The sequence below is a fragment of the Bacillus rossius genome, chromosome 3 (assembly GCF_032445375.1).
Source record: "Bacillus rossius redtenbacheri isolate Brsri chromosome 3, Brsri_v3, whole genome shotgun sequence".
NCBI classification, from domain to species: Eukaryota; Metazoa; Arthropoda; class Insecta; order Phasmatodea; family Bacillidae; genus Bacillus; species Bacillus rossius.
In genome coordinates, this window is record NC_086332.1 from 14,682,191 (window position 1) to 14,710,129 (window position 27,939).

The following is a 27,939-nucleotide window of genomic DNA, read 5'->3' on the forward strand; positions in this document are numbered from 1 at the left end:
AGTCTCTGTGTGTGACAGTGCAATGCAAAACCCTATCAAACCGAATCATCTGCATGTCTGGATTTCAAAAATTTTGTCTTTTGTTTTTGGTACGTCCCCTCTTCTCCCCCCGAGACCTCGGCGACGGCGACGGAGGAGAGGGCAGGGTAGAGGAACGGACCTGGACACCCTCTGGCGGCCCACGTCGTTCATGTAGATGGAGACGAGCCCCCTCTTGAGCAGGTTGCGGAGGGTGCCCCTCGCCTGCAGCTTGGTGAGCCCCATGGCCTGGCCCAGCTCTATCTGGCTGAGGCCCTTGGGGCCCGCCCGGTCCACCACGCTGAACACCTGCGAGAGCAGGGCCTGGTCCATGTACAGGTTCTTGAGGTCCAGCAATCCTGCGGGCAACGCGCCATCAACGCGAAAACTGTACTTACTTCCATCGCTATTTACTAGAGGTGTAAAAGTAACGAAAAAAAAAGCGTACCCGTATGTATTCGTTACTATAACAAGTAGTACTCGTTACTATTGTATCGTTACGTTACTCGTTACTTCTGATACCGCATAACATGCTATGTTATGTTGCAGCAACGAATCGAGTCGTATTGTGTACGCGTACAGTATGACGTCGCGTAAATAATAACAAATAGAATATAAACAATTAACAATATTTGATAATTAACAGTTTTTGTTAGCCAAGAAACAATTAAATCTCATTAGAGCGGCTTTATTATATTATTTCTTTTAAGATAAGAACAAAAAAAAGTGAAAATATGCGATAATAAAAAACATACATATTTATAATTTGTAAAAAATACTTTCTTACGTTGTTTCTGTTCCAAACTCAAACTTTGTCGACACACACAATACCTTTAATAAACAGTAAAAAACTTGGACGACGAATTTCCAAATTATACTTTGCTTAATAAACAAACATTGTTCTTTGTAACGTAAATTCATCGAATATACGCGCGCATGCGTAAAACATACGAAAAATGTGAGTAACGAAATGCAGCCGTGTGTAACGTTTCGTTACTCATTACTGGATGGCGCACCCATTACTCAGTACCGAATACATACGGTTTGCTATAGCTCTACTATTTACTTACAACAGAGAGAATGCGATCCTTGCCTCGTGATTAGAAAATTGCCTACATTCGAGGCTTGTCTTTTCACCCCCTCCCAAAGATTGTATCGGTCAACCTTGCTTTTATCTGGTGGCATCAACCATGAATGAGAAAAGATTATTTGTTGACTTACTGCACAATGAAGCACCTGTGGTTATCAGTACATCCGCTCCTCGAAGTCTTGCTATAATTGGTTCAAAGGAAACAGATGCTAATCAAAACAGTGCTAATCAAATACATTTTTTTCCATAAGAGTGTATGTTAATCAAGACTCTCCTTCTGTTAAAATAAATGTACAATAGTAATATATGTCTAAATACATTTAAAGTACATTTAAATATGTAAAACCTTTTTGTTACGACCCCATTTATTGCGACCACCCCTCTATTACAACCCGATTTCGAGGAACCGTGAAAAATTTGCCGAAAATCCAAAGAAAATCGGACAGAGAATAAGTTTTATGTGGTGAGCAGCGTGTTACAGTGTTTCTCTTGCCGAGTGCTGTACTGCCGTAGGCAGCGCAAAAATAGATACCACTTCCTGTCAACCGCTGTCAGCGCTTTACAACCCCCATTCCACGTCCCTTTGCCGGCAGGGTGCATATAAAGGTTTTTGTGGCAACGTGTTTATAGTCGGCCGCTCGCTCGCCCTTGCTCACCCTCTTCCCGTACCGTACGCTGCAGCCAATCTCGGATGCTGCTTGTTAACAATCACGTTATCTGCTTCATTTTAACGAGAGTAAAAATATATTAAAACTGTCGGCAAATTGATAAAAGCTTTGTGTGTCCGCAAAGCAGGGCCCAACACTGGCCCGCCAGTTGTTTTCATTCAAAACGTGGCTAAAGAACTTGCATGGATCAGGCTGAAAACATCCGGCAATATGTGTAGGTTATAAGGAATCTTGTTATGAATTGAGATGTTATGTTTTTCGAGTAGATATACACAGCGACCGACTGGATGCACGCCCGCCTCGACTTGTTTTAACTAGCTCAAGCAATTATCTTTTCCCGTGGGTTGATAGAAAAAGGTCGCTTCTCCCAGGGAAAAAAAAAAAAAAGCTACGCCACTTATTTCCCACGCAGGAAACACACAGGCTGCCGTGTCTCCCCCACATTTATTTTTCTTCTAACATTCCACGTCTCACCTCTCGCGCGAGCAATAACGCAGTGACCACGCATTGGGCCATTTTATGCTTTGTTTGGTGACAGCAGCTTGATTTTATTCAGTATATTCCTTTATTTATATTTAAGTTTGAAAGCTTGTAAATTCCTTGCCAGAGATGACTGAACTCGAACTTGGTGTGAAAAGTGACATATTTTGACATACTTTTTTTTTTGGCGTGTTTTGGTGGGGCGGGAGGGGTCCGAAAATATTTACAACGATCTTACCCCTCCCTCATAATAGCCCAATTTTACGGGAGAAGGGAGGGTGAAATGAGCATTTTCTCACTGAAGGTTTTTCAAAGGAGAGCGAAGTTGGGGTGTTATAAGGGAGGACACTAGATGATTTGTGTGTCGGGAGGGATGAGCTAGCCTTGAAGAATGTGAACGAGGGGAGGGAGGGGTGAGCTTATGCGTCATGAAGCCGCTGCAGCCAGCCAGCCGGGCGAGCTTCGTGTGCGCCCACTCGCGTTGCAGAACCTACCGCTGCCATATTTTTAAAGGAAATGACCCATTATTTTTTTTGTTATTCTTATGAACATTATTGGAAGTATAAAAGCCGACACAAAAATACGCTGTGTGTTAAAACTAACAGATTTTAATGATCTTTCATTTAATTTTTTTTTTTTTTTTTTTATTTTTTTTCTTCTGATTTTCACATTTTGGTCAAAATGTACAATTTTTTGACGGTTTCCGAGAATGTGTTCGTAAAATCACTGCTTCGTTAAATCCGGGGCTCGTGACATCGGGGTTATAGTGTATTTAACTACGGCAAGTAGAAAACGTACATGTAAACTAACCAGTAAAAATAAACTGTTTTTTGACATATTTTCTTTAGAGGTGGCCTGTAGGGCGACGGACTTGTCATGAAGGTTGAAGTGGGTTTAAAGCAAAGCCGTCTAGCATTGTGAGTGACAGCATCCTGCCATTGTACGGCTGGTTTCTTAACGAGTAGCGGTTTGGGGGAAGGGGGGGGGGGGGGGGGGGGGTTGAAATCAACTGAAAATTTCGGAAAACATCTATTATGACCCCCCCTCTATTACCACCCTATTCCTGGGAACCGTGAGGGGTCGTTTCAGAGAAGTTTGACTGTAAATGTTGAGTAATATTTTGAAACTAAACAACCTCAATTAAATTTTAAAAATTCATGGACAGCACTTTTTACATAATAGGGCTTGGGCATAACATTCCTAAGAGGCTCTAACAACATTTTTGAGTTACAAAATAATAATTTTGCTAATATAGGAGAAAAATTTCAATTCTAATAAGATTTAAAAAAATAATAAATGAAGTGTTTTCTTTTATTAGAAAAATTATTTCACCTGTTAATGAAATTCCCAACTGTTGTTTACTGAAAATGTATCTGCCATGATTTGCCAATAATGCATCCTAGTACGCAAGAGGTAAACCAACCCTGAAACTTCTGACTATCTCCAGAGCTGCTGCTGACATGCCTGACATTAAGGGATGGCATAACATAAACGTTGACTCAACACTCGGGCTGTCGTTGGAGATGAATATGCAATGAAGGAATCCAATAACTATTGAAGAAAGAGCAAAATGTTGTTTGTTGATTCATCACAATATTAATTCATGTATTTAATGCTTCACAAGTGCTGTTGCCACTGTGTGCCCACAGAAATAAAACTTCACGTAAAAGAAAAAAGTGCTACTTCAAATTTATTACCATTCTAAACTTAAATCACGTCATTTTTTATCGGTATCATTACTACAAAACTGCGCAAATCGAACAGCGTTATTTCGAGGGATGGGTGTACTTTGTCTTAACATGAGAGTTGAGTTACTGCCACATCCTGAGTTACCACCTCACTATTTAAAATCAACACTCTCTATTAAAACTTTTCTCAGATGTTGATGTGTTTGTCTGCCAATACAGGATGTCATCATTAGTAAGCTGCAGCTTATTTTTAGAATTCAAAAAGTCATAACAAACATGTCTTAGATTTGAGTAACTTCAGTGAATGTAGGTTTCCATCAATCAAACGACATCCTATATTTTAATAACTCACAAAAAACATTTTAGAATTAAGTAAATTCAAAATTGTTGAGTAAGCAGTAAGAGAAAGCATACACTTACCAGCGTTCTCATCATCCTCATCTTCTTCATACATGTTTTCCTCATACTTGGACCATATTTCTTGGATATCCATGCCTGGATCCAAAAGTTTTAACACTCTGACATTCTTCTCCTTGTCACTGCCTTTATGCTTCCACTCAGATACGCTTGCATCTGGATATAACTGCCGATATGGCACAACCTACAACAGCAAAAATACTTTTCTCAAACTGTGAGACATAAGAGGTGGTCACTCATCATGTAAAGTGATAAATACAATAAAAATGAAATACAAAATGAATGACGACCCCGATGGGCTTTCAGCAGGAAATGTTTATAAACAATACTCACTTCATAAATAGTAGTGTTTACTGGGTCACTCTTCAAGTCCTACGTATGCTTTTGTTCGCCGGACCACACAAAGAGGTTTTTCCAGCGACTGTGTTGTGATGACCATTGTTATGCCAGGTGTTTGTGTCACACAAGAGAGTATGATTATCAGTAAAATGCTTCACATACGGCAGAGGAAAGGACCCTGGGGGAAGGGGGGGAGGGGCTCAATAGGAGCAAAAAGCCACTACTGTACTTTAGAGCTATGGGCAAAAAACCGCTACTTTTGAACAACAGGCAATAATAATACTTTTTGTATATCCATGAAACTGCATGGTGGTAAAAAAAGTCTGAATTTGTGCTATCTTTATGAAAAACACAGTTCATAAAAAATTAAAAAATCTTGTCTTTACTTATACAGATTTGCTACACATTTTTGAAAACTAAATTCCCAGTATTTTCCAGGTCTTGCAGTCTATATGGCAAATTTTCCACACCATTACAAATGATTGTAGTAGTACTAAGTAACTATTGTGGAAAGTTCGTAAACTGCAATTTTGTTTATAGAATATTTGCAGCATGACTATCTGATAGTTTGTATAAGAAATGTCCTTTCAGAATATTAATCTTTTACTACTACTTTCATTTTCAAACAGTGTGGGAGAAAGTGTTAGTTCATAAGTATGTATAGTAATTCCAGAAATATTTTTGATTTGCCTGAGACCAGAATATTAAACTGATTTTTGGAACAGGGCGGAGTGATAGGGGCTTGCCCCACCTCCGCCGCAGGTTGGCCCAGTATTGCAGTACCACCGGGATCAGCCCACCACAAAATGTAATAAATTTGAAGTTGGTTTTAAATGTTATAAACATTGTTACCAATTTCGAAGAATGAATCAAAGTGAAATAGTGCAAACATTTCCCAAGACTTTTTCAAGGTGCGTGGATTAACCCTGACCTTCCCGGGTTTTCCCCGACTGCTAACAACCCTGTTACAGGTGCAGATACGCAGAGAGTGGCGAAGGGTCGGACGGGGCGGATACAAGTCTGCTGCCAGTCGACACGTTCCTGGACGGCGGGGCGAGCTCACCATGTCCGCCTTGACGTAGCGCTGGAAGTCGAACGTCTTCAGCAGTCTCTTCAGCGGGTTCCTGAAGCTGTTGGTGAAGCCGAGCAGCTCCCGCACCTGCGAGTACTCGGCGAGCTGCTGCGGCTGGCTCTTCAGGAACGTGACCACCTTCTCCGTGAGGAACAGGATCTTGGGCTTGCGCTCCACGTGGAACCGCGGCAGGTGCAGGAGGCTGCCGCTGCAGTTGTGCCCCGCGATCTTCTCGTGGTGCACCTGGCCGCAAGAGCACCAACCTCGCCTTTAACGGTCTTGACTGCACGCCACGTTCGATGAAACCTCACACTCGACTTCACTGACCTGTCCTGATTAAAATAACAATAATTTTTACATGCAATTTTACAGAAATGCTTTCACTGTAACTGCAAAAATAAATTCAAGGAAGTAATAAAAAAATTTAATTAATTAATTCTTTGACACCACAGAAATCAGGCTGCACCACCAGCATCAAACTACAAATTCCTACTTAAAAACGACTATAAATATCTAAGAAAGCAAATAAATACTTAATTTAATAAGTAAGTAACTAACAAGCAAGTCAGTAAGTAAGTAATCAAGTAAGTTATTAAAATTACGCTAGGGTTATTTATGTTGTGGTGTGTACTGATTTAAATGTGTTATTACATTTTAATTAGACTATATAACTTTATCAGTAAATATATACCACTGATAAGTGATAATCTTATAATACGAATAATTCTTAGAAAATAAAATTTGCCCAAGATGACTTAAATTATGTAATTAACTCGTGTTATTTAACAAAAAAAAAAATAAAAAATTTCAGTATGCACTTTAGTTTTTAATCTACTAAGTGTTATAATGTCCCAGTTTTGAACGCAAGGTTCCATATAATATTAAAATGAATATTTATTGGCTAAGAGTTTGTGACATCAAAACACTTGCCGGCTAAACCATCAATGTTGTCTTGTCTAACTGTACAGTATGGTAGTATGTGGACACACTGCTCACAGTTAATTGATAGTAAGCTTTCTAAAAGTCGATTCTCTAATCGTGTTCAACAAAAAGCATGCACTGTACTATATTTCTTGTAAATAAACATTGAGTAAAGAATTATATAGAGAAATAATACAGGACTGAACTAAAAAGAAAGAAATTTTTTTTTTGCATAAAATCACATATTTTTGTATACCTACTTTTAAGTGTGATGTGTGATGTGTGAGTATGTGTGTATGTGTTTGTTTAACATGAAATTTGTGTTATAGTAATTTGTTTCTCATTATTGTCTGTCTCAAACTTTTATCGAAGATGATACAACATATAAGCTTCACACCTGTAAAGAGGGCTTGATAAAATATTCAGCAATTAAAACAATAGGATTTACTTGCACACAGTTGTTTAAGCTCTCATGTAAAAAAAAAAAAAAAAAAATACCTCTAGGTACCCCTTGCTGCAAAATCACTATTTTACAAGTTGAAACACTAATCTAACTACATATTTGCGAAAGATGTAGCAAGCTGACTATGGATGCCAGTAGTTAATTCAAGCACGGAGAGAAAAAGAGAGGGAGGGCAGGGAGAATAAAAAAAATGTTTTCCGAGCAAATCTGTAAACCAAATTTTAACAATTTTTCCCAAAAAAAAAAAAAAAAAAAAAAAACATTTTATCCAGATTTGGTGTCAATCAGAAGGGTCGGCCCCTGCAACTGTGAACTGTGCCCCTGCCTGGATCACGCCATCCTCTTCCTTCCGCGAGCCTGACTGACACGCGTACCTGCTTGACGATGAGCCGGTGGTGCAGCAGGAACTTGCGGTAGTAGAAGAGCGTCTTGGGGTCCTCGCTCATCTTCTGCAGGCTGGTCTTGCCCTGCGTCACCTCGCCCATGTAGCGCGAGCGGCCGACGCGCTCCAGCAAGCAGTACTGCAGCAGCAGGATGTCGAGGCGGGGGTTGGTGGTCTGCCCCATCAGCTTGGCGTTGCGCAGGGCCTGGCTGGCGACCACCACCAGGCCGAGCCCCCACCTGCAGCAGTCAGGGCTGTGGACCGTTGGCAGAATACGGACAGACTTCATTCTCCTGTGCACGGGGTCAGTGGCGTAGCCAGGATTTGTGTATGGGGGGTGTTAAGAAGCATGACCCCCCCCCACCCCCCTCGTATTAAAGCGGTGGGTGGGGGGGGGGGGGTCCGAGGGTCCTCCCCCGGGAAAATTTGTATTTTAAGCTGTAAAATAGTGCTATTTTAGCAGTTTTCGGTACTTAAATGAAAATATTGTAATGGTAAAAATTTTATTAATTTTAATATGAAATTTGTTTGAGTGATGAATAAGAAATTAATTAAAGATTTGGTGCTAAGGGGGGGGGGGCATGTTTGAACCCATAACCAACCCCCCCCCCCCCCCCCCCCGGCTACGCCTCTGCACGGGGTCACTATTGGCTTATGACTATAGAGACAGGAAAAATTTGCGGGTTCATTTCGCGATAGGCTAGAATCCAAGTGCGTGTAACTTATTGCCGCTTCAGTGACTGGAACACAGTTTGCCTGAAGGACTGTGAGCCAATGAATGACCCTCAACGTAAGAAGTATCGAATCATGAGCGTCCCGGTTAGCAGGTGTCACGAGTCAGTAGCCAATGAGCTGGTGTAATATTCCCGCGTACATAGAGTATCGTGGAGTCCATCCTATAGGTCATTCAAACCGCGAATTTTTCCAGTCCCTACTAGTGACTTGTCCACAGAAATGTAAACACATGGGTGCGTGGCCACCACACAGGTTAGCAACGGAACTTCACGGAGTGAGGTACAAGAATGTACAGGAATATATGCAAGTACGTGATTGAGCAAGGATGCTAGTGCTGAAGTATGCAAGTGTGCTGCAATAAAAGCATGCCGTTGAGCAATCCACTGCTCAGCCCATTCTACCATCGAGAGCCCCACTCCTGATTGCTGCACTTTTCATTGCCCTCTTGAGCATTAAACACTTTCATTGAGCTCTGATGACATTATCACCTAAATTTATCCAATTTATTGTAAAAAAAAAAAAAAAAATGAGTGAGTCTTTCAGTACCCGTCAATGATGTTCAAACATCTAACCTTCGTAATGAGCATATTCATGGTTTCGTTTTGCAAATAAACTTGTAATATGAAAATATTACTTTAAATTAAACACAGAATTCTTTGAAATAATGCTGAGTGTGATAAATATATTAACAGTATTAATTTTAGAGATAAAATGTACAAATTTTTCCACTTTTCAAAACCTAACTATAATTATGTTTAATAAGATGGTACTACTGATTTCTCATGGCAAGCCGAAGAACAGGAGTACCGAATGTGTCGAATTTAAATGCCTGAATTCTGAACGTGTGACATTTCCCCCAAGACCAGAATTATATTCGCTCGCTTTTTTGATGTTATACTTCTTTAGGTGCATTGAAAGCGAAATTTTTGTATGCACCAGGAATTAAATTAAATAAGCACGCATTAAACAATGGAAATTTAACCGGGTGACATTCAAACTACTATAGTGACAAGCCAAAATCGTAAAGTTGGCGCACTTAAGTGTGGCAACAAGCATCTGAGTACATAAACTTTTGCGAACATTGGGATATGTACTAAGCATATTGGTAAGTCAAAGTAATCTTTATGGTAGTGAAACTATCCTGGAACACATTTTGTAGAATTGAAGAATCATAACATGATATAATGGAAATTTTTAAAATGCTTATAGGCCTAATTTATTAGCCAGGAAAAATATGTTGGCACACACATGGCATCAAAGATATTTAACATTTTGTTGGTTCTCTTAAGCATTACAAAAGTGGTGCTATCTTTTAAGTATTTTTCAAACTAAATCAAAATTGCAGTCCAATACATAAATTAAAACAAAATCAACCTGAAACATTTAAAAAAAACATATTATAACAGTAAGTATATGTACATATAATTGTTTTTGCTTAAACGACAGAAATCAGTCTGTAAATACTTCATACACACAAACCTTAACCTTATTGATCTAATTACAAGATTAAAGATTTAACAAAAAATTTCATAACTAACTTCTTTAAAGTTGTGATTATTTATTTTTATGACTAAATTTTTTTTAACATTGTAAAAATGTATACTGGAATAATGTATAGTATTTTTATAATATTTTATCAGTATAAAGTCTTGTTAGGGAATGCTATAGTCAAGTATCCTATTGACAGCTTGATGGTTTTGAGTAAGAGAATTTGTATTTTTACGAACATGCTTATAAAAGAAATAGTAGATGGAAATTGTTTAACAATGGTTTTCTTTGTACAGTCAGCGCAATCCAAATGCATAGCTTTTGTTTGATACTTTCAGCTATGTTTTTTTACCCGACCCCTGCTACAGCAGGATGGCAAATATCTAAATACCTGTTTCACATTCACTTACTTCTGGTCTACTTCTCGAAGGCTGAGACCAACAGCTTCACTCGTGACGTCAACTCGAGTGTAATATGTGGAACAGGAACCACGAACATTGTTCTTGGTGTCTTCAACTGCACAGTGAGGGTACGGATCTTCCGGTATCTCATCCTGAAAACATTTGGCAAATGTAAAAGGCAAAGTGTAACGACCAGATAACTCGCGGTGAGCGCCACAAAACATGGCTGTGCACACAAGATCATGACAGATTCACGCTTGGAAACCAAGCAGGCCCAGTGCTGCTAACAGTTGATACATGTTTATTAAATTAGAAACTTTGTAAAAAAAAAAAACACTAAAAAATTAGACTTTTCATTTGCCAAGCTTTAGTGCAGATAATATTTGAAATTTGAATGCTAATTATTGATATTTCATTATCTCACCTAGAAATTACCTAAGAAGCAGTGAGCACAGAAAATACCACCATCCGCAATACTAGTTGTAAACAGCCAAAGAGAAGTATGTACTTACACCGTTCTACAGAAGGTGATTCCCAGTTCATCACAAGCAAGAAACATGGCAGATGTTGCCACAAGTTAGCTGGTTTATCCAGGCAGCTCATATACCCCCTCCCTCTACCACACTCATTTATTTTTCCATTCTCTACATTATGTCGAAGCTCCAAACAACCTGATTTCATTATCTTTGAAATTATTTTTCAGGCTGAATGGTAGAACACATGTAGATATTTCTCAAGATGTCTGCTTCATTTAGCACCTGCATTCTATCATGACTAAATTTTTTTAATACTTGGTTCTAAACGTCTTGTCAAGGTAGAGGTCATTAGAAACAGCAACACCATAGTTCTTACCTTTAAACATTAATACACTGACATCAGCCGGGGCTTCGCCCCATGAGCCTGATCATCCTCCGTTTCCCTTCCCACTCCTATCCTGCCCGGCATTTGTACCATGACGTACGTAGTCGTGTGAGATCTGAATTGCGCGCCACGAACTACCGCAAGAGGGCGCTTAGCTGCAGTGCGCCGCACCCCTGAATGTAATTAAATAATTTAATAATATTGTTAACCTTTTCTTTTCACCTCTAAACAGTGTCACGACGAGTCAGTCAAGTGAGTGTCTTTTGTTTTCTTAAAATAATATTTTTTGTAATAAAGTAAGTGCAAGCACGGCCCAGGACGCTCCCTAGCGGGCGACAGCGGAACTAATATATAACTTTATTTAAACTAATTTCATGCATAAGTAATTATTACAGACGGTCTGGTCGTGGATGTGTGTACATTAATTTTATAAAGAGTTCATGTTATTTTCTATAATAACCTGGGGCACGCAGTAGCTAAGATGTTAACGGTAATTGTGTTCAGCGTGAAGGGCGCCATGTTTCCTGCCGCGAGCCTTGTCTCGCCCCAATCTCCTTCTTCAGCCAGCTGAGAGTGGACGTCTCTGTAAAAATCCCGAGGACATCACCATTGTCTCACCGATAAGTAGCTCTGTTAACTTAATTAATCTAAATCATTTTCTTTTTCATCCTCGGGGCCTCTCTCGGTCGGTGGGGCTGTTAAATAATTAATTTCTATACTCTCAGGAGTTTTTCACCACCTTCGTTTTACGTAAAAGCTTGAGGCGGCCACGTGTGTGGTCCGCCTCCTCAACTTATGATTTGTGCCTTGGGCGTTTTAACTGTGTAAAGGGAGGATTGTAGGAGGACGTAACGTATCAATAAAACCAACTTAATTGAGTCACATGTCTTTGTGTTCGGGGGAGGAGGGGGGCCACGTGGGTCCTTAACCCAGTCAGCAGCGTGTGGGACGCCCTAAGAGCCCAATGCGGTTAGGTAGAAGCGTGCCTGATGCTGAGAGCGGGCTCTGTACAGGAAAAGGTGTTAACACCGAGGTCAGGAGGGCTAATATCTCGCCTCACACGGGCCACGTAACGCCCTGAACGAGAGTCTCTAGTCAGGTCCACGTGCCCACTCACATGGTGGCGCCCACTATTTCCACCACTAGTTCAAAACGTAACACCGGTACGCCCTCAATACATTAAGGAGTTCTTAAGGAACCCTTTAAGGAATAAAATTTTTTCAGATCACATATACATGAATATCAAAATACCTTTTTTTTTACACAAAGTTAATTATAAGTAAAATTATTATTATTCAACAAATAATTATCCTATGCTTCACCACTAAAGAAATGCAGGCACAAAAAATATTAGAAGAGCTGAATACCATTCTGAAACACTCACAAAGTGCATTTGTGCGAAACATTATTTGCTGCCAAAATCCAAAAGGAAAAAAAAAAAATACAAACAACATTTATTAAGGTGGTTTGTAGTATTGATGATATTTATGGGTATTAAAAAAAAGGTTAGCAATAAAATTCAAATCAAGGACTTTTTAAGGAAATAAAGGAAGTGTACAGACCCTCAACGCACAACGATACAGATCAGTGAGGTAAGGAACCATCTCAGTGAGAAACCATGGAAAATTGAAATAAGGAAGGTCGGACCGGGAAACCATAATCGTGTTATTTTTCTGGAATGCAAGTTAAGTGTGTCATCACTGTGCCACCTAGCTCCAATACTCTCCTGACATTCATGTCGCTGCTTACTGCTGGGAACTATGCATGCACTTTTTTATGTGACCAACACCAATAGTTCATGTTCTCCATCATTAAAAATTTGTTACAGTGTAGATTGTTTTTGTTATTTGGCAGGTACTTGGATGTAGACTATTATAGTTGAAGCAAAGAGGCATAAAAAAAAAACATATCTGCAAAAATAATTTTGTTTAAATCAGCCAACATAAATTTTGAAACAAGAATAACATTTTCTAAAATGTTTGAATAGAGTATGGTCCTAAAATAGAAGTAAAACACAGACTTTTGACATTCTATGGCAAAAAAAAAAGAAGCTAATGAAATGTAAACAAAAATGTACACTAACAAATAGTTTCAAAAAAATATTTTAATATGTGCTGAGTTAAATTTTGATATATAGTTATGTTCATCACTAACTCACTGACTCTAATGCCAAAGAGATATGTATACCTTGGAGACAGGCGTATTATGAAGCACAAATATTAGCCTACTCCTTTAGAGATGTGTATAAAATAGAAAAAAGTGTAACAATAGAGTAACATTGGAAATACAGCTACATAAGTGGAACACACCTTAATTATTAAATTAAAGTGTTTGTTAATACCCATAATTTTTTAATGGGTACCTTAGGCATCTTACGAATAACTATTCTTATAAATACTAAGAAAGTTTAGCTCTAAACAAAAAACAACAAAATATTTTACCTTTTATGGAAAACTGAGTTTGCATCATCACTGGAAATGTTTTGATTATATTTTGAATTTTGAATTTATTCCTTTTTGAAATTTTTCATTTCATTTTTTAAATATTTTTTTTTAAGTTTATAATTATTTTATTAAAAAAAGTTGAAATATTTGTCTTTTATATGTTTGTTTGTATGCCCAAAAGATTTCCTAGTGTTTAAATAGTACTGAAAAACTACTTGCTATAAAATACTACTTAAAGCTCTACACTTGTGTTTGCTTGCTTAGCAATTAATGTATTTCTTTGTTATTTTTCTATTTTAATTTTTTAGCAACTAATAACTAGAGTCATCTTCGCTTTCGAAACAGAAAGAAGTAGTACCTAATGAAAACCTAAAAATCTGTGCTAAAGAAAAAAATTTCTTTCTGCTGCTGACTTCCTAAAAATATTGCCAAACATCAGCCTACTTTTCAAACTGATATACTGGTCATTTATATTGCATAAATGGATTCATTCAGCAAATGACAGAAATTTATATACTACTGTGATACCTAAAATATTGTTAACCACGATGAATCAATAAGTTCTCACAATAATGACTTCTTTATTAATCTAGAAGTCTAAACTGCACTAATAATAATACAATTATTTTCTGTGTTCTTTAAAGAAACCTACAATATGTTGTTCACAGCTAAATTTTTTTTTTTTGCAATTAACAAACTAAAATAACGCAAGCAACATTAATCAAATTCTCATGCCTCAAAGGTTAGTGCATGATAGAAAAAAAAACAATACAATAACAATAATTAACTGAATTAATTAAATGGTGCCACCTATCTCATCCGCACATGCAAAAGGACATGGCATAAATTTTGATGTACGAAGAAAGCATAATTCCCCATCTTCTATGCTGGTATATAATTACTGTTTCTATTTACAATAAAAAAATATCACACAACTGGAATGAAAAACTATGTATAAATATAATACTGATAAAAAAAACATTAAAATAAAGCATCACAAAGCTACACCCAAGCAGGGGATAGCAATACCCAGAGATGTGAAAAAGAAGGCTTAATCAATTTAAAGTTTAACCGAAGAGGTGCAAAATGACCCATCAAATGTCTAATGTAAAATGGGCTGCAGCAAATAACTCACAAACATAACTGATATCGGTCAAAGGAAGCAAGATATAAACAGAAATAAATTTAAAAGGGAAAATAAACATCAGGTGAAAAACTATATGTCCATATTTACACAATCTGTATTCGTTAGCATCACAACATTTAATACTTAAAATTAAACCTTAATATTAAAGAAAATTAAAAACATACCATTATATAGAGCAAACATAAATATAAATAAATAAAAAAGAATCCTTAAACAAATAATTCCACTAGTCCAAACCGAGACCTGCACATAGATAGTAAAACTACATAATTGGCAAATACAAATTCAATCTTCATTGAATGCTATGGATATTGGGGGAAAACTTCACAATCATTATTTTTTTATTTTTCGAACATATACATAAAGTGAGGACTGTAGTGACTACTGCAATTCCTTAAGGAGAGTCCACTTCACCTCAACTGTTCAGAGATTTGCTTCAGAATCAGAGGTCACTAACAATGATGATACAAGCAATAAACTGCTCTCTCTTAAAAACTTGTACTCTGCAAGATTCGCCTCTAATAACACTTCAGTTCACCTGCTAAGAGCCAATACGAGAAGCCAGCAATTGTCCTCAGCGTCCCCGCAAGCTGTAGCGGTCAGGTCCGTTACCATCAAACTTCGCACGTCAGCGCGGGTGTCGGCGCACCTTCCCCCTCCTCCTTCCCCCTCCTAGTGTGTGTTTGATTTCTCCTCGCCTCCCCTCCTGGGGTTGGTGCATGCGCGCTGTGACGCGCCGATTTAATATAAGCTGCTGTCAGGTTGTAATTCGGTCTTGTTAGCTTGGTTTGCTTGTCTCGTCTCATCTCGTCTATTTCAGTGGCTTGAGTAGCTACATTGTCTGTTTGATTCGGCATGTAGTCTGTTAGTCTTTAATTGTAACGACGTGCGAGAGCGACCTCGGGGGAAAAGAATGTAAGTGTTATTCTTTGTTTGCGAGTGAGGCCTTGCCCTAATGTAACGTAAAATAATAGGCTGTCTTGTTTAAATTCCCTTTCGGCCGCCACCTAGAAAATTAGGTTTGGATTAACTGAATTAACTTAATGAACTTAACTTTCAACTTGTAGTAACTGTTCTCCCCTGAGGCGTCGACGTACGTAAAACGTACATAAAATAATTTATTGTAACAGCATGTAACTTTCTTGCGCACATTATTTTTTTGTTCTCGTATTTGTGACTTTGAATTCTCATTTGATGTAACATTTCTGTATTTGAAGCGTCTGTCTTGTGTGGACACAACGCCCCTTTTGATGGTCCGTATAGGGACCACGCACTGTTAAGCAGGTGTCACTTGCGTTTTTCTTGGCCTTGATAGATGGCTCGTCCACCTAAATAATTTGTCGTGTATGTTCCTTGTCAATTATTATTGTCAACTATTAATTGAAACTTAATTGTAAACATAGTCTGTCTTGCTGTCTTACTGTTCAACAGTATTCATATTTGGCCTAATTAAATGCAAACGTAAATCGTAAAGATTTAAAGTATTTCACGTAATTAAACCTGCTCCCAAACACCTTTCCGCAGTCCCAGCCATGTTATGGCCCTCCTCACCCCTTATAAGCTTATAGGCTTTCAAAGCGAGAACCCGAAAATCCATGGCTCAGAGGCAGCTAGCCTTGGACCCAGCACACCGCAATCGAGGTGGGGAACAAGAGGACAAGGCAGGAAGTGTGGGATGAAACAGGGATGGGACAGCCTCATCACTAGGGACCAGATTACATGGTAAATTGCGATAAAACCAAAATAACACCGAAAAACATGTCAATACACATATATAATTTAAATTCAAGTTAATACACCACAAAGCACCATAATGCACCTAAAAAAATGAAACTAAAAAGCATTTTCAATCAAAACTTTTACTTTAATGACAACTACATAATCTTTTAAATATTAAATTCAATCAAAGTAATTTATTTAGCATGAAGCTTGTACCAAAACTTATATAATAAAGGTTGGAAAAGTTAACCGTTTTTAAAACTCGCAACCATAATTAATAGGTAACTAATTTTTACATTAAAACAATAATACATTTTTAAAAGACAGAAATACTTAACAGATTAATTTTATTTGTTCAGATTAGTTAAAGTTATTTCAAATCATTACTATGTAAATGTTCATCATGTATCAGTCAAAATGACAATGTTATGGATAAATTAGTGTCATGGAACATTTAATCTATACTAATATTATATAGCTGAAGAGTTTGTTTGTTTGTTTGTATGAACGCGCTAATCTCAGGAACCACTAGTCCAATTTGAAAAATTCTTTCAGTGTTGGATAGTACATTTATCGAGGAAGGCTATAGGCTATATTATATTATCAATAACATTAGGGATCCTTACTAAAAGTCCAATTTAGAATCAAATGCGTTGGAGGGGGTTAGATACAACATGCAGTACACGTACAAAGTGTGTGTTGACAATGCCGCAGGCGCTAGAAGTTTATTTCCTATTGCCTATTAACATTGTTGCCACGCACTAGATGCCTTATCATTCTTAATTTTTCCATACGAGTAAAAAACACCTGTGTGATATTAACAACGAAGCAATCAGTACCCTCATAAGAGTTCAATTAGTATTTAAATACTTTTTATCACTTTAAATCGCAAACCTAAACTATTGTTTTTTTTCCTCTCTCTGTGTTTAATTTGTTTTTTTATTGCCCTTTTTTTTTCAAGTATATATATTTTACAGACTTGAAACTTCACAGTAATGTTCCTTATGTTACGCAGGATGACATTTTCCGAAAATTAGATCGCATGGGTGGTTAAAACCAGGCAACAGTGGGTACTTTGTCTGCATGAGAACAGAATTTTGCATTGTTCATGCCTTCTACGTCTCCATGGCAACGGGCATCGCGCGGCAGTGGCGTACCCACAAGGAGGGGCATGTATAATGAGCGGCGCAAGAGTGATCTGCCTGTAGACTGCCGTAGCGAAGTACGGGTACATCAGTTGTACGTTGCGTGCACGAGTCGGGAAACCATCGGTGCTATTCATTTTCTCTCCGGTACATTATACAGCATTGTAATAAATTTTCACTGAATTTTTTTTTATTTACCATTACTGTAAATGGGAGATGTGGCTTAATTTTTTCCCATTAGTATAGCCGTGCGAAGCCGGGTCGGGCAGCTAGTGTGTTATATTTGTTCATAAATATGGAATCATTTTTAGTAAAATGATTTCATAAAAAAATTAAAAATTAAATTGGCCTGATAATCAAACATCAAATCTTGTCTCTACACATCACACATCAGCGGAAAGGAAGGGAGGGTGCACGGTAGTCTACACGCAGCAAAGCAAAGGGACGAAAGATCACAGAGCAGCGGCACTGCTCAAATTCAGATAAACTTAAACTAAAGTGCTAAAATTTCTTGCTGACATTAGCCATAAGATACAATAGACTACTCACCGGTTCCAAAACCATTCCCAATTCTTTATCCATAAACTCATAACGGTTGAATATGACTAGTGGTTTCCTTGGCGTGGGTAGTTTATACATATTCATGCCTTCTACACGCCGGACAAAGTCCCAGATGAAGCTCTTGGATGCATCGTCCAGCGCAAGCACGAAATTCGGTCGTTGTGATAATCTCACCCACAATGCTGAAAAGATAGTGTTGCCATCAGTAAAGCAGATACTGTAAAATATAATCTAAATGAACAACACTCATAGCTACAATCTGCAATTTTCATTCAACTTTTGACTGACTTAAATGCTTTCTTTAACCGTCAAATTCAAAAACTTATAATTCAGAAACATGGTCAAAAGTTAGAACGGTAACTATCAATTTCGTGAGTCCTCAATTTTATTTTTAATCCACATAAAACAAAAATATTACAAATTCTGTCAAGTTTTCAAATGGGTTGCTACAGCTGTTGGTAGTTCAAAAAATTTTTTTCCTCTAATGTTATTCTCTTTCTGAATCCTGTATTCATTAAATACTTACGTAATCTTTCTTTCACTAAGCTCAACCTTTCATTTGGATCCAATTGTTGTTGGTACATAAGACAACCTTGCTTCAAATTTATATGAATTTAAAAAAAATAAAAATACAGATAATTTTTACCAGTAAAATGTATTAGTCAGTTAATGAATGATACAGTTTAATATAAAGTGACTTTGTGCTCTTACCATATCATTATCAACGTATAACTTTGTGAAATATTTCAATCTTGAGAATTTCGAACTTAACAATAAAAAATACCAAAACATACAGATATATTTACCTTCCAAAGTAATGCCATCCAAGCCTTCCAGAGCAATCTCATCAACCACTGCATCCACATAATCAAAATTGCAGTTGAACATTTTTAATGTTGTTCTACACCCTGCAAAAGTAATCACATGGCTTAGTCCAGAGCTTGTACATAATGGATGAAAAAAAAAAAAAAAAAAAAAAACATTTCAGAGTATGCAACAAAGGACTTTACGGTGGAATTAAATTTTGAGTTTCTCGGCATTTTTGTTGTTTTTTTTTAGATTTTGTAATGAATGTGTATCTGTACCCCCGAGAAAGAAGACATCATGCCACAAAATAGTAAGTTTTCAGGAGAGGAAATTTGTTTTGTTTTTTTCCACGTTTCTTTGCTAGTAGTAGTAATTGCTTAGTGAAACTTAAACACATTATTCTTAACTTCCTTATAAGACAAAAGTATTTTTAAATTTATAGTTTAATATTTTGATTTAAAAAAAACATATTTTTGGGGAAATAGTTTTGTAGACCTTGCAAAAAAAATTGCACCACGGATATAATGGTAATACATAGAGTGAAATATGTACATAATAGACATGGTGCCAACCAGGGCCGAGACACTAGAACGACCCGGTACGAAATTACAAGTTTATTGCTTAGACAAGTTACGCAATGCAGGCAGTTCACATTTACGGCCATGCTAACATTTTTAATATTTGACTTATTTTTTTATTTGTGGGGTTTGAAAAATTGTACTTCAACTAATGGGGAGGGGGCATGACAAAATTATTTACCCCTGGGCCCTTAGTTTTTTTCGCTGTCCCTGGTGCCATCTGTATTTCATAAAAAAAAAATTGACATGGGTCTTCTTTACCTCCAAGGTAAAGATACATCTTCATGGACATAGCATGCATATCAGGTATTTTTTATCATATCTGAAAAATGGAGTGAGGTTTTAAGACAGTGGACTCACGTTTCTGATGACTCGAGTTAGTATCCCGATACCATAGGCATACCCAGGAGGTTTTTTTTTGGGGGTTTCAACCCTCCCCCTTCCCCGAAATAAAGTCAAGAAAATTGTGAAAGCTCATGTCATTTGAAGCTCATTGTTTTAAGTTTCACACCGAGCGACGAACGAGATAGCGTCACCAAGCATCCCAATTGGTAAGCAAACGTAAACAAAGTCGCATCACAGTGGTTGGTTCATGACTGGTCAGTTTTTAATTCTCAAATCGTGGTGATTGGTCTATGGACTAATCAACTTTGATTATGTTTTAGCTTTGCTTAACACAATTGGGCACTGGGTAGCATTAGTGACTGCAACACTGCGACTTAATTTCATACAAAACTCCACAAAACTGTATAAAAAAAAAGTTTTTTGATCGTTGTATGAAGTCAGGTGCATTCATTTAAATATTGAACATATAACATGAAGAAGTAAGTTGGATTATCACACGAAGCGTAATTTTAAACGACGGTTACAAACATTGGAAAACTGAACCACATTGAGTGCGAAACGGTGTGAAGTTGTTTTTGAGTCAGTGGCCTCAGTTGAATGCGTAGGAGTTTAAATTCTGTAGATCAGTCACCGCTAGGTCTTTACGTGAAGCGCACACATTTTTTTAACTTTTACGAGCAATACGTTAAAAATGTTGGCCCTGAGATCGTAAGTACCTACATATTCGACCATACATATATAACATATTATTACATATTTAAATGATAGAACAGTCCAGAGCCTATCATTCCTCACCTCTTTTAAAAATATTTCTAAATAGTGGTGCATGAAAAAAAAGTTAGGTTAAAATTTTTTTTTTAATTACTTTACTGCACTTCAATTGTTAGTTGTTAACACCCTTACAATCAAATTATATCAAATGTATTATCTTGCCAACCTCAACTAATTATGGTTAAGTTTGTTAAGTGTGTCCAGAGTTCCGCTAGGTTAATTAATTCATTATTTTGGCAACAGCAGTAATAGCACTTTACTTCTTTTATTTATTTTTTTTATTTTATTAGGGTAGTGTAGGTATTTTAAATATTGTAATGTAAACAGACTTATGTCAATTGAAAGAAATATTGTGCAGAAACTACAAACCTATAATAAAGTTTTATTCCAGTTTTTTTATTTTTTATTTAGGTCAGCCAAGGACCATTTTGAAACTTACCTAACTAAAATATCACTCATGTTCCCCAAGTTTCTGGTTAACGAAATTTTAAATTTTTAGGTTCGTATTATTTTATTTTTAAGTAATAAGTAATCCTATATATTGTTTTTAAAGGTCACATTGAAGAATGAAATATAGGAAAAAATAAACATTACAAATGAAAAGTCTATGGTCTTTTATATATTATAGTAAAAATTAATTTTTACCATCTATGAAGTTTTTTTTTTTTTTAAATCTGGACTGACAACCCCCCAAAACAATCCTGGGTATGCCTATGCCCGGTACTGACGTCCTCACGGTTTTCATGATTACCTGACTGTAGGCCAAAAACAATTCCTTTCCCGATATCCCTGTTCTGTGTTGTTGTGCTTTACCATCTCTAAGGACCTTTCTGTCATCGAAATATTAAGCCCAAGTGTATGTGTGTATGTATTGACGTTAGCCGGGGCTTCGCCCCATGAGCCTGATCATCCTCCGTTTCCCTTTCCACTCCTATCCTGCCCGGCATTTGTACCGTGACGAACGTAGTCGTGTCAGTATTTGAACTGCGCGCCACGAACTACCGCAAGAGGGCGCTTAGCTTCAGTGCGCCGCACCCCTATATGTATTTAAAGTAATGTCGTAAACCTTTTCTTTTCACCCCTAAACAGTGTCACGACAGGTCTTAAATATAATAGTTTTTAATAACGTTAAGTGCAAGCACGGCCAATGACGCTCCTTAGTGGGCGATGGCGGAACTAGTATAGAACTTTATTTAAACTATTTTCAATGCACAAGTAATTATTACAGACAGTCTGGTTGTGAGTATGTGTGTATTAATTTTACAAAAGGTTCATGTTATTCTCTATAATAACCCGGGGCACGCAGTCTTAAAAATGTTAACGGTAATTGTGTTCGGTGCAAAGGAAGCCATGTTTCCTGCCACGAGCCTTGTCTCGCCCCAGTCTCCTTCTTCAGCCAGCCGAGAGCGGACGTCTCTGCAGACACCCCGAGGATATCACCGTTGTATCACTGATAAGTAGCTCTGTAAACCTAATTAATTCAAACCGCTTTCTTTTTCATTCTCGGGGCCTCTCTCGGTCGGTGGGGGCTGTTTCGTAATTCATTTTTATACTCTCAGGAGTTTTTACCACCCTCTTTCTACGTATAGGCTTGTGCGGCCACGTGTGTGGTCCACCTCCTCAACTTATACCAACTCATCCCTCGGGCGTTTAAACCGTGTAAAGGGAGGAGTGTAGAAGGACGTGTAAAGTATTAATAAATCCACTTAAACGAGTCACGTGTTTTTGTGTTTGGGGGCCACGTGGGTCCTTACTCCAGTCAGCGGCGTGTGGGACGCCCTAAGAGCCCAATGCGGTTAGGTAGAAGCGTGCCTGATGCTGAGAGCGGGCTCTGTACAGGAAAAGGTGTTAACACCGAGGTCAGGAGGGCTAATATCTCGCCTCACACGGGCCACGTAACGCCCTGAATAAGAGTCTCTAGTCGGGTCTACGTGCCCACTCACATGGTGGCACCCACTATCTCCGCAACCAGTACAAAACGTAACACCGGTAGGCCCTCAGTATATATATATACACACACAAGAACATGAAAAACAGGTATAGCCAAAATACCAAGCACTGTGTTATTCAAACTAGCCACATGTTAACAAAACAAAATCCAAGAAAAACTTAAAATTCACCAAATTCCTCCTTTCTCATAAGGAATAACATGTGCTATAAATTTTGATTTAATGTATCTTAGTGCATATTGTTGTTATTTTTTTCTTTCCAAAAAATTTTAATAGATTGCTGGACACCATGCCAAAAAGGCTAAAATGTTTCTAGCGTATGCAATTATCAATGGCAATTTCAGTTGTAAAATGATGGCACCATGTACCAAATTCTACACGACCTAAAGTGTTCAAATTCACCTACTTACTCAAGTGAAAATATTATTAATCATATAAGTGTGGCTAGCAAATTTATGAAATGTGTCACATTTATAGCTCATTGACTGCAGTTTCATTAGTATGAATAATGGATGAAAAATGGCTTAGCGAGAATGATGAGAGGTGATATAAGAATGGAGCAGCGATGAAATGAATGAGTGGGGGTAAACGGAAGTAACCGAGAAATACGGGATCGACCCCATTAGAATTCAAACCTGAGTGTGACAACTCAATCACCACGACCCCAAATTCATTCAGAGATTGATTCACGCAGAACCACAGAATTTATGATTATTGGGTAAGAAGTAATTACAGTATTTGTAGGCATGAAAATAAATTCAGAATGGCACAGCAAGGATTCGAAACTGGATCTTACCACTGTACTAGCTGTTTTGATGCCATGAGATGACAGTGGTAAAGTGGATAGCTCATTTGCCTCCCGGTTCAGTTTCCTTTCTCTCGGAACGTGGATTAATATGCAGAAGGTAGAGGCTTCTTTTTTAGTAATATATATATATATAAAATTTAAACCCACATTTTACCTTAACGTTATATCTCATATTACCGAATTTAACACATTTTTAATGTCTTGCTAACTTAAAGACATAAAACGTAGGTATGTGCTAACACAACTAACCAAGAACCGGAACAACTTACCAATGTCAACAAATCAGAAATCCATACTTGAAATACAAAAGTTATTGCACATAAATAAGAGATCAAACGATATTAAATGAGTGTTTAGCGTCGCAATATAACATGCACACATGTATTTAACTTTATTACTTATTTGACACATGTGATATTGTTTACTTTTCAACGTAGTCAAGAAATAATGTTTGTTACTTTGCTTTCAAGAGCAACAGTACGACCACGACATGTTTTCATGAACCGTACGTTACAAAAACATTCACCATGAGAATAAGAATAATAACTTAAAAAATATATATAATAATACTTGCATCATATAATAATAAAAGACGTAAGGGCTCTGCAACCAATACAATTAATGAAAACAACATAATTAAATTAATTGTATTATATTTTCAACATTTGGTTATAATTTTTTTAAATATGTGACGTCGTCCGACCGAAGGCCACCCTAAAGCCCGACCTGCAACCGCCAGTATTCAACCCCGCTAACGGAACGCGCTCCTAGCCACGGTCCACCCGAGTCAGGCGAGCCACCAGCAGACAAGGTAGAACCCGGCCCCACAATAAACAGACCAACATTACAGTCGACCACTTTGATAAAACGCACACAGAATATAAACAACATTACGTATAAGTTAAACGTTCGCTTAATTAAAGTGCGATGTAGGAGTGCCCGGGAACTCACGTGTGGAAATGTGTCGATACGTGTGTGAGTAATCCCCTGGTGGCCTTCTGCATAGATTAGTTAAGTATTTCATGTGACATAATTATTAACCCCTTGTGTTTCGTTATTACCCCCCACTGGAAAAGTCCGGCAAGATACGAACAGTCTCTGGTGTGACGTATAGTTTAAAAAACATAATTCGTAAACATACTAACTCTAAATTGTAGAAGGGATGAGTAATGTTAATTTAGCCTTAATAATTAATGTAGGAATTTAGCGCCCTTAAAATCCCTTATAAACTTGTTAAATTAGAAAATAACGTAATGAGGTCAACCCTAGCACGAGGGACACCGAGCCTCGGCCGGACGCCATGACACAACGGCCGTACAGCGCGACTCGTGGACCGGGGCGAACGCACGTCCCATGGAGAGACATCATCCATTGTCTGCATTGAACTCACTTCTGGTAATTATGGTCACTTCCTCGAAACCTCTTTTTATTAATATCTCCGTGCGTACCCGGTCCAAAGTTTCGGTCCAGGACTTAATCCGGCTGCATAAACTTTAAAACCCCCTGCACCACACTTGGTCTGCGGGGTAGTTTTCAGTATACGGCACGGGCCGCCTCCCGAACCACAGAACTTGAATTAACGCCAGTCGCCCCGGCGCTGACACCCTCCCGTAAGGGAACTTGGACGAATTTAGCTGCGGTCCGCGCTCCACTACAGTGGACACGAACACCGCCTCGAGACATAGATATACGGGATTGGCCACCTCCAATCGCCCTCACCCTTCTTTTGTGTAACCAGGCTCAGAACCGCCTAGTGCCACGCTAATACGTAACATTTTAGTAATTTTGTGTGACGCCTTGAACCTGGAACATTCTTGAGTAAACTTGTGCGACGCGCCACCACGTAACAATTCAGTAAACTTGTGCAACGTGCCATCACGTAACATTTTTGTAAACTTGTGCCACACCTTCATTACGTAACTTTTCAGAATAACTTTGTGTAATTGTGTAACTTATGTATTGTGTGACGTCACCCTCTGTACGACATGGTGTGTAATCCACGGTATTACACCAAGCCCACAGTCGCATGAATAAATGACGCACGTCATTTGCCGCATTAATTCAACGTCTAATCAATTAACCATACTACTCCCAACCACCGCTAAGTAAGGAATCCCTCATATCCCACGCAACCGCCGACGGTCCTAGTGGGCCACGCAGGGCAACCAACCCCACGACCCACCTATCGACTAGAAACAGAGCTAATCTGACGCCCACCCGGAAACACTACATCGACAACAGCCATTCCCGCTAGGAGCCGCACTGGGACTCGAGCCCGAGACCCCGGACGACGGCATATGCATGCAAGAATTTCTAAGAACATTGTCGCATACATAGTGCATATTAAAGTCTGATTATAACTATACAATAAAAATCAAACCTATTTTTACCTATACCAACCATTTACATCCCGCCCCATCAAATGTGGCAGTTATATATCTCCTTTCAATTTCAATTTTCAATTAAATACAGTTCAATTCGGAAAGGCAGCTGCAATTGGGCACACGCCCGGTGCAATACTTATGAACTAAAGTGGCACCACTTAAAACTAAGAACATACACATGCATGCGTCCTTATAATTAGTAGGTACTGACGTCGACCCAAGTGTCTCCTCGGCTCCTTCAGGCCGTTATGCCTCGTCAACGTCCTCCCTTGTTTCCCCAGTGCAACATCGGTGAAGTGCGACGGCCAGGGACGCACCCGCGTGCGCCCTAGCGTGCCAGTGAGCTTTTTTTTGTGTAATAAATAATTCTGTGTTTGTATATTTTCCCAAATGGTCACGGGCCTCAACAAGTATGTAAACAATGTAATCGTAATTTATTAATTCTGTAAATTTGCTTTTGATAAATGTTTCGTTTAGTGTGTAAATATTCTGTGATTTTCTCAAGTGTTCGTTGTGCTAGTATGTAATTACAGCCTGGCGCGCCACGGGGCGGGACCTCTCCCACGCCGGCCGATTTCTCCTCCCCTCCCCCGCAGCCCGCGGGCTCCGGCCCGCTGGCGGGCGGAGAAGGGCAGTCGTGTTCAGGGCTCGAACCGAGACAGTTGTGTACGCCGCTCCGCGCCGCTCGCGAGGCGCGTTCCTTGAGCTCGTGGCCAGTCGTACGTTTTAGTTCACGGATTGTCGCGGCAGCCGAGCTGCCTCCGCGAGTCATTCATCATACTGAATTTACGAGTCTTTCGAGGGACGTTACCAGTCGAGAGTTCCAGAACGCGGACATGCCATTACGGGTCTCTGAACCTTCGTCGTCTTTACGAAACATTACCTAACGGGCCGCGCACGTATTGCGCTTCTTCGCAGTGTAACCTCAAACGGGGTCAGTATTACGTTGGGAAATTCCCAATCCGTGTCGGGACGTGTTAACGAACAGTACGGTCTTACGGGAGTCCGGGTCACCGCGGGAAGGGCGCTTGTTCCGGCGACGGTTCCGCCAGGCTGCGGCAGGCTCTAAAACGTCAATAAAAGAGGCTCGTGAAATCGTCAACGCCGAGTTATCCTTGGAACAGCCTATCACTATCCCTCTTCATCTAACTCTCCCTCCAGGTCCCGCATTACCCGGTCCTGGCCACGTTGGCCTGGACCCACACCTCTCCGACGAGAGCAGTACGGGCTTAACAGGACAATCACGTAAACAGGGAGTCAGGGACCTAAGGCCGAGGGACGTCAGTACCATGGTTATGTACTTACATCTATGACCTAAGTTCTCCGCCAATCAGAAGCCGTATTTTAAATGAGGCACGCATTGTTAAACTACTTAAGTTAAGAAGGTTTTTAAGAAGAATGTGATGGCATATCAATGAATGAACACATATATGACATCGTCGGAAATTTATCCTGAAGAATAACTAATTATAAATAGGCATCCGCACAAAAGGATGAAATAAACGGATTGTTTAAGTGTCAGTGAATATTAACAGGGCTTTATCCAAAAGGATAAAGATTCTAGGTGTGTATAAATACGTGAGTAAGAAATGACTGTGTCTGTTACTCCATTTCGTTAGTACGAAACACGTATCACATCCATACTGCCGTCACCCAACATCTGTGAAAGGCCCGGGGGGTACCTGACGGACTCTACGGGCGTCGCGATGCTGTTGTTGTCCGGAGGGGCGCCTGGCTAGCGGGCTGCTAGGCCGTTGATGTCGGGTCGTGGGTACTCTGCTCCCGCGTGCCCCGCCAGGTACACTGCTTGAAAGCTAACCTGAACGGTTTTCTCTTGGCTGTGAAGGCCACTCGGCCGTGTGGAGGACGGAAGACTACGGAAATGATTGTACACAAGTTTGTGAGAATTACGTGTAATTTAAGAGCTTCACCGGGGGCCCGCGGGGGTACACGGTACGCTCTACACGTTCGCTCCACGGTTCAGTCCCGCTACAAAACTCCCACCAACACTTGACAGCGTCTAGCGATTACACAATTACAGTCACAAAACGATCAAAAACAAAAAAAACACAACACTACGCGACACTGAAATGGTTACCGTGGCAGTCTCGCGGGACGTGGGTCGATGCTCGCTGGAGACGGCCAGCGCCGAAAGTTAACTGGTGCAGGGGCAGGGGGGGGGGGGGCTCGATGAGCGGGCTCCAAATGTTCGAAGAAACTCTTACGTGAGTGCAGCCGGCAGGCATATGCACGGCATC

General features: G+C 39.1%; 1 protein-coding gene and 1 pseudogene across 4 annotated transcripts in view; one reads left to right on the forward strand and one right to left on the reverse strand.

Annotated features, from left to right (window-relative positions):
• The window catches only part of LOC134530259 (general transcription factor 3C polypeptide 1), a 73,423-nt gene extending 49,635 nt beyond the window's left edge, over positions 1-23,788 (reverse strand). Inside the window, exons 1-8 of one of the 4 annotated variants that reach the window (XM_063364949.1) lie at positions 23,567-23,788; positions 18,846-18,947; positions 18,028-18,221; positions 10,172-10,314; positions 7,531-7,792; positions 5,764-6,015; positions 4,365-4,545; positions 161-377 (exon numbers count right to left, since the gene is read on the reverse strand). In XM_063364949.1, coding sequence (XP_063221019.1) covers positions 161-377; positions 4,365-4,545; positions 5,764-6,015; positions 7,531-7,792; positions 10,172-10,314; positions 18,028-18,221; positions 18,846-18,927 — 1,331 coding nt within the window. In that variant the 5' untranslated portion in view covers positions 18,928-18,947; positions 23,567-23,788. The other 3 variants (XM_063364951.1, XM_063364950.1, XM_063364952.1) reach the window with 3 other exon arrangements.
• LOC134531499 (U2 spliceosomal RNA) lies at positions 5,376-5,505 on the forward strand (annotated as a pseudogene).
• Positions 23,789-27,939: the final 4,151 nt, after the last annotated feature.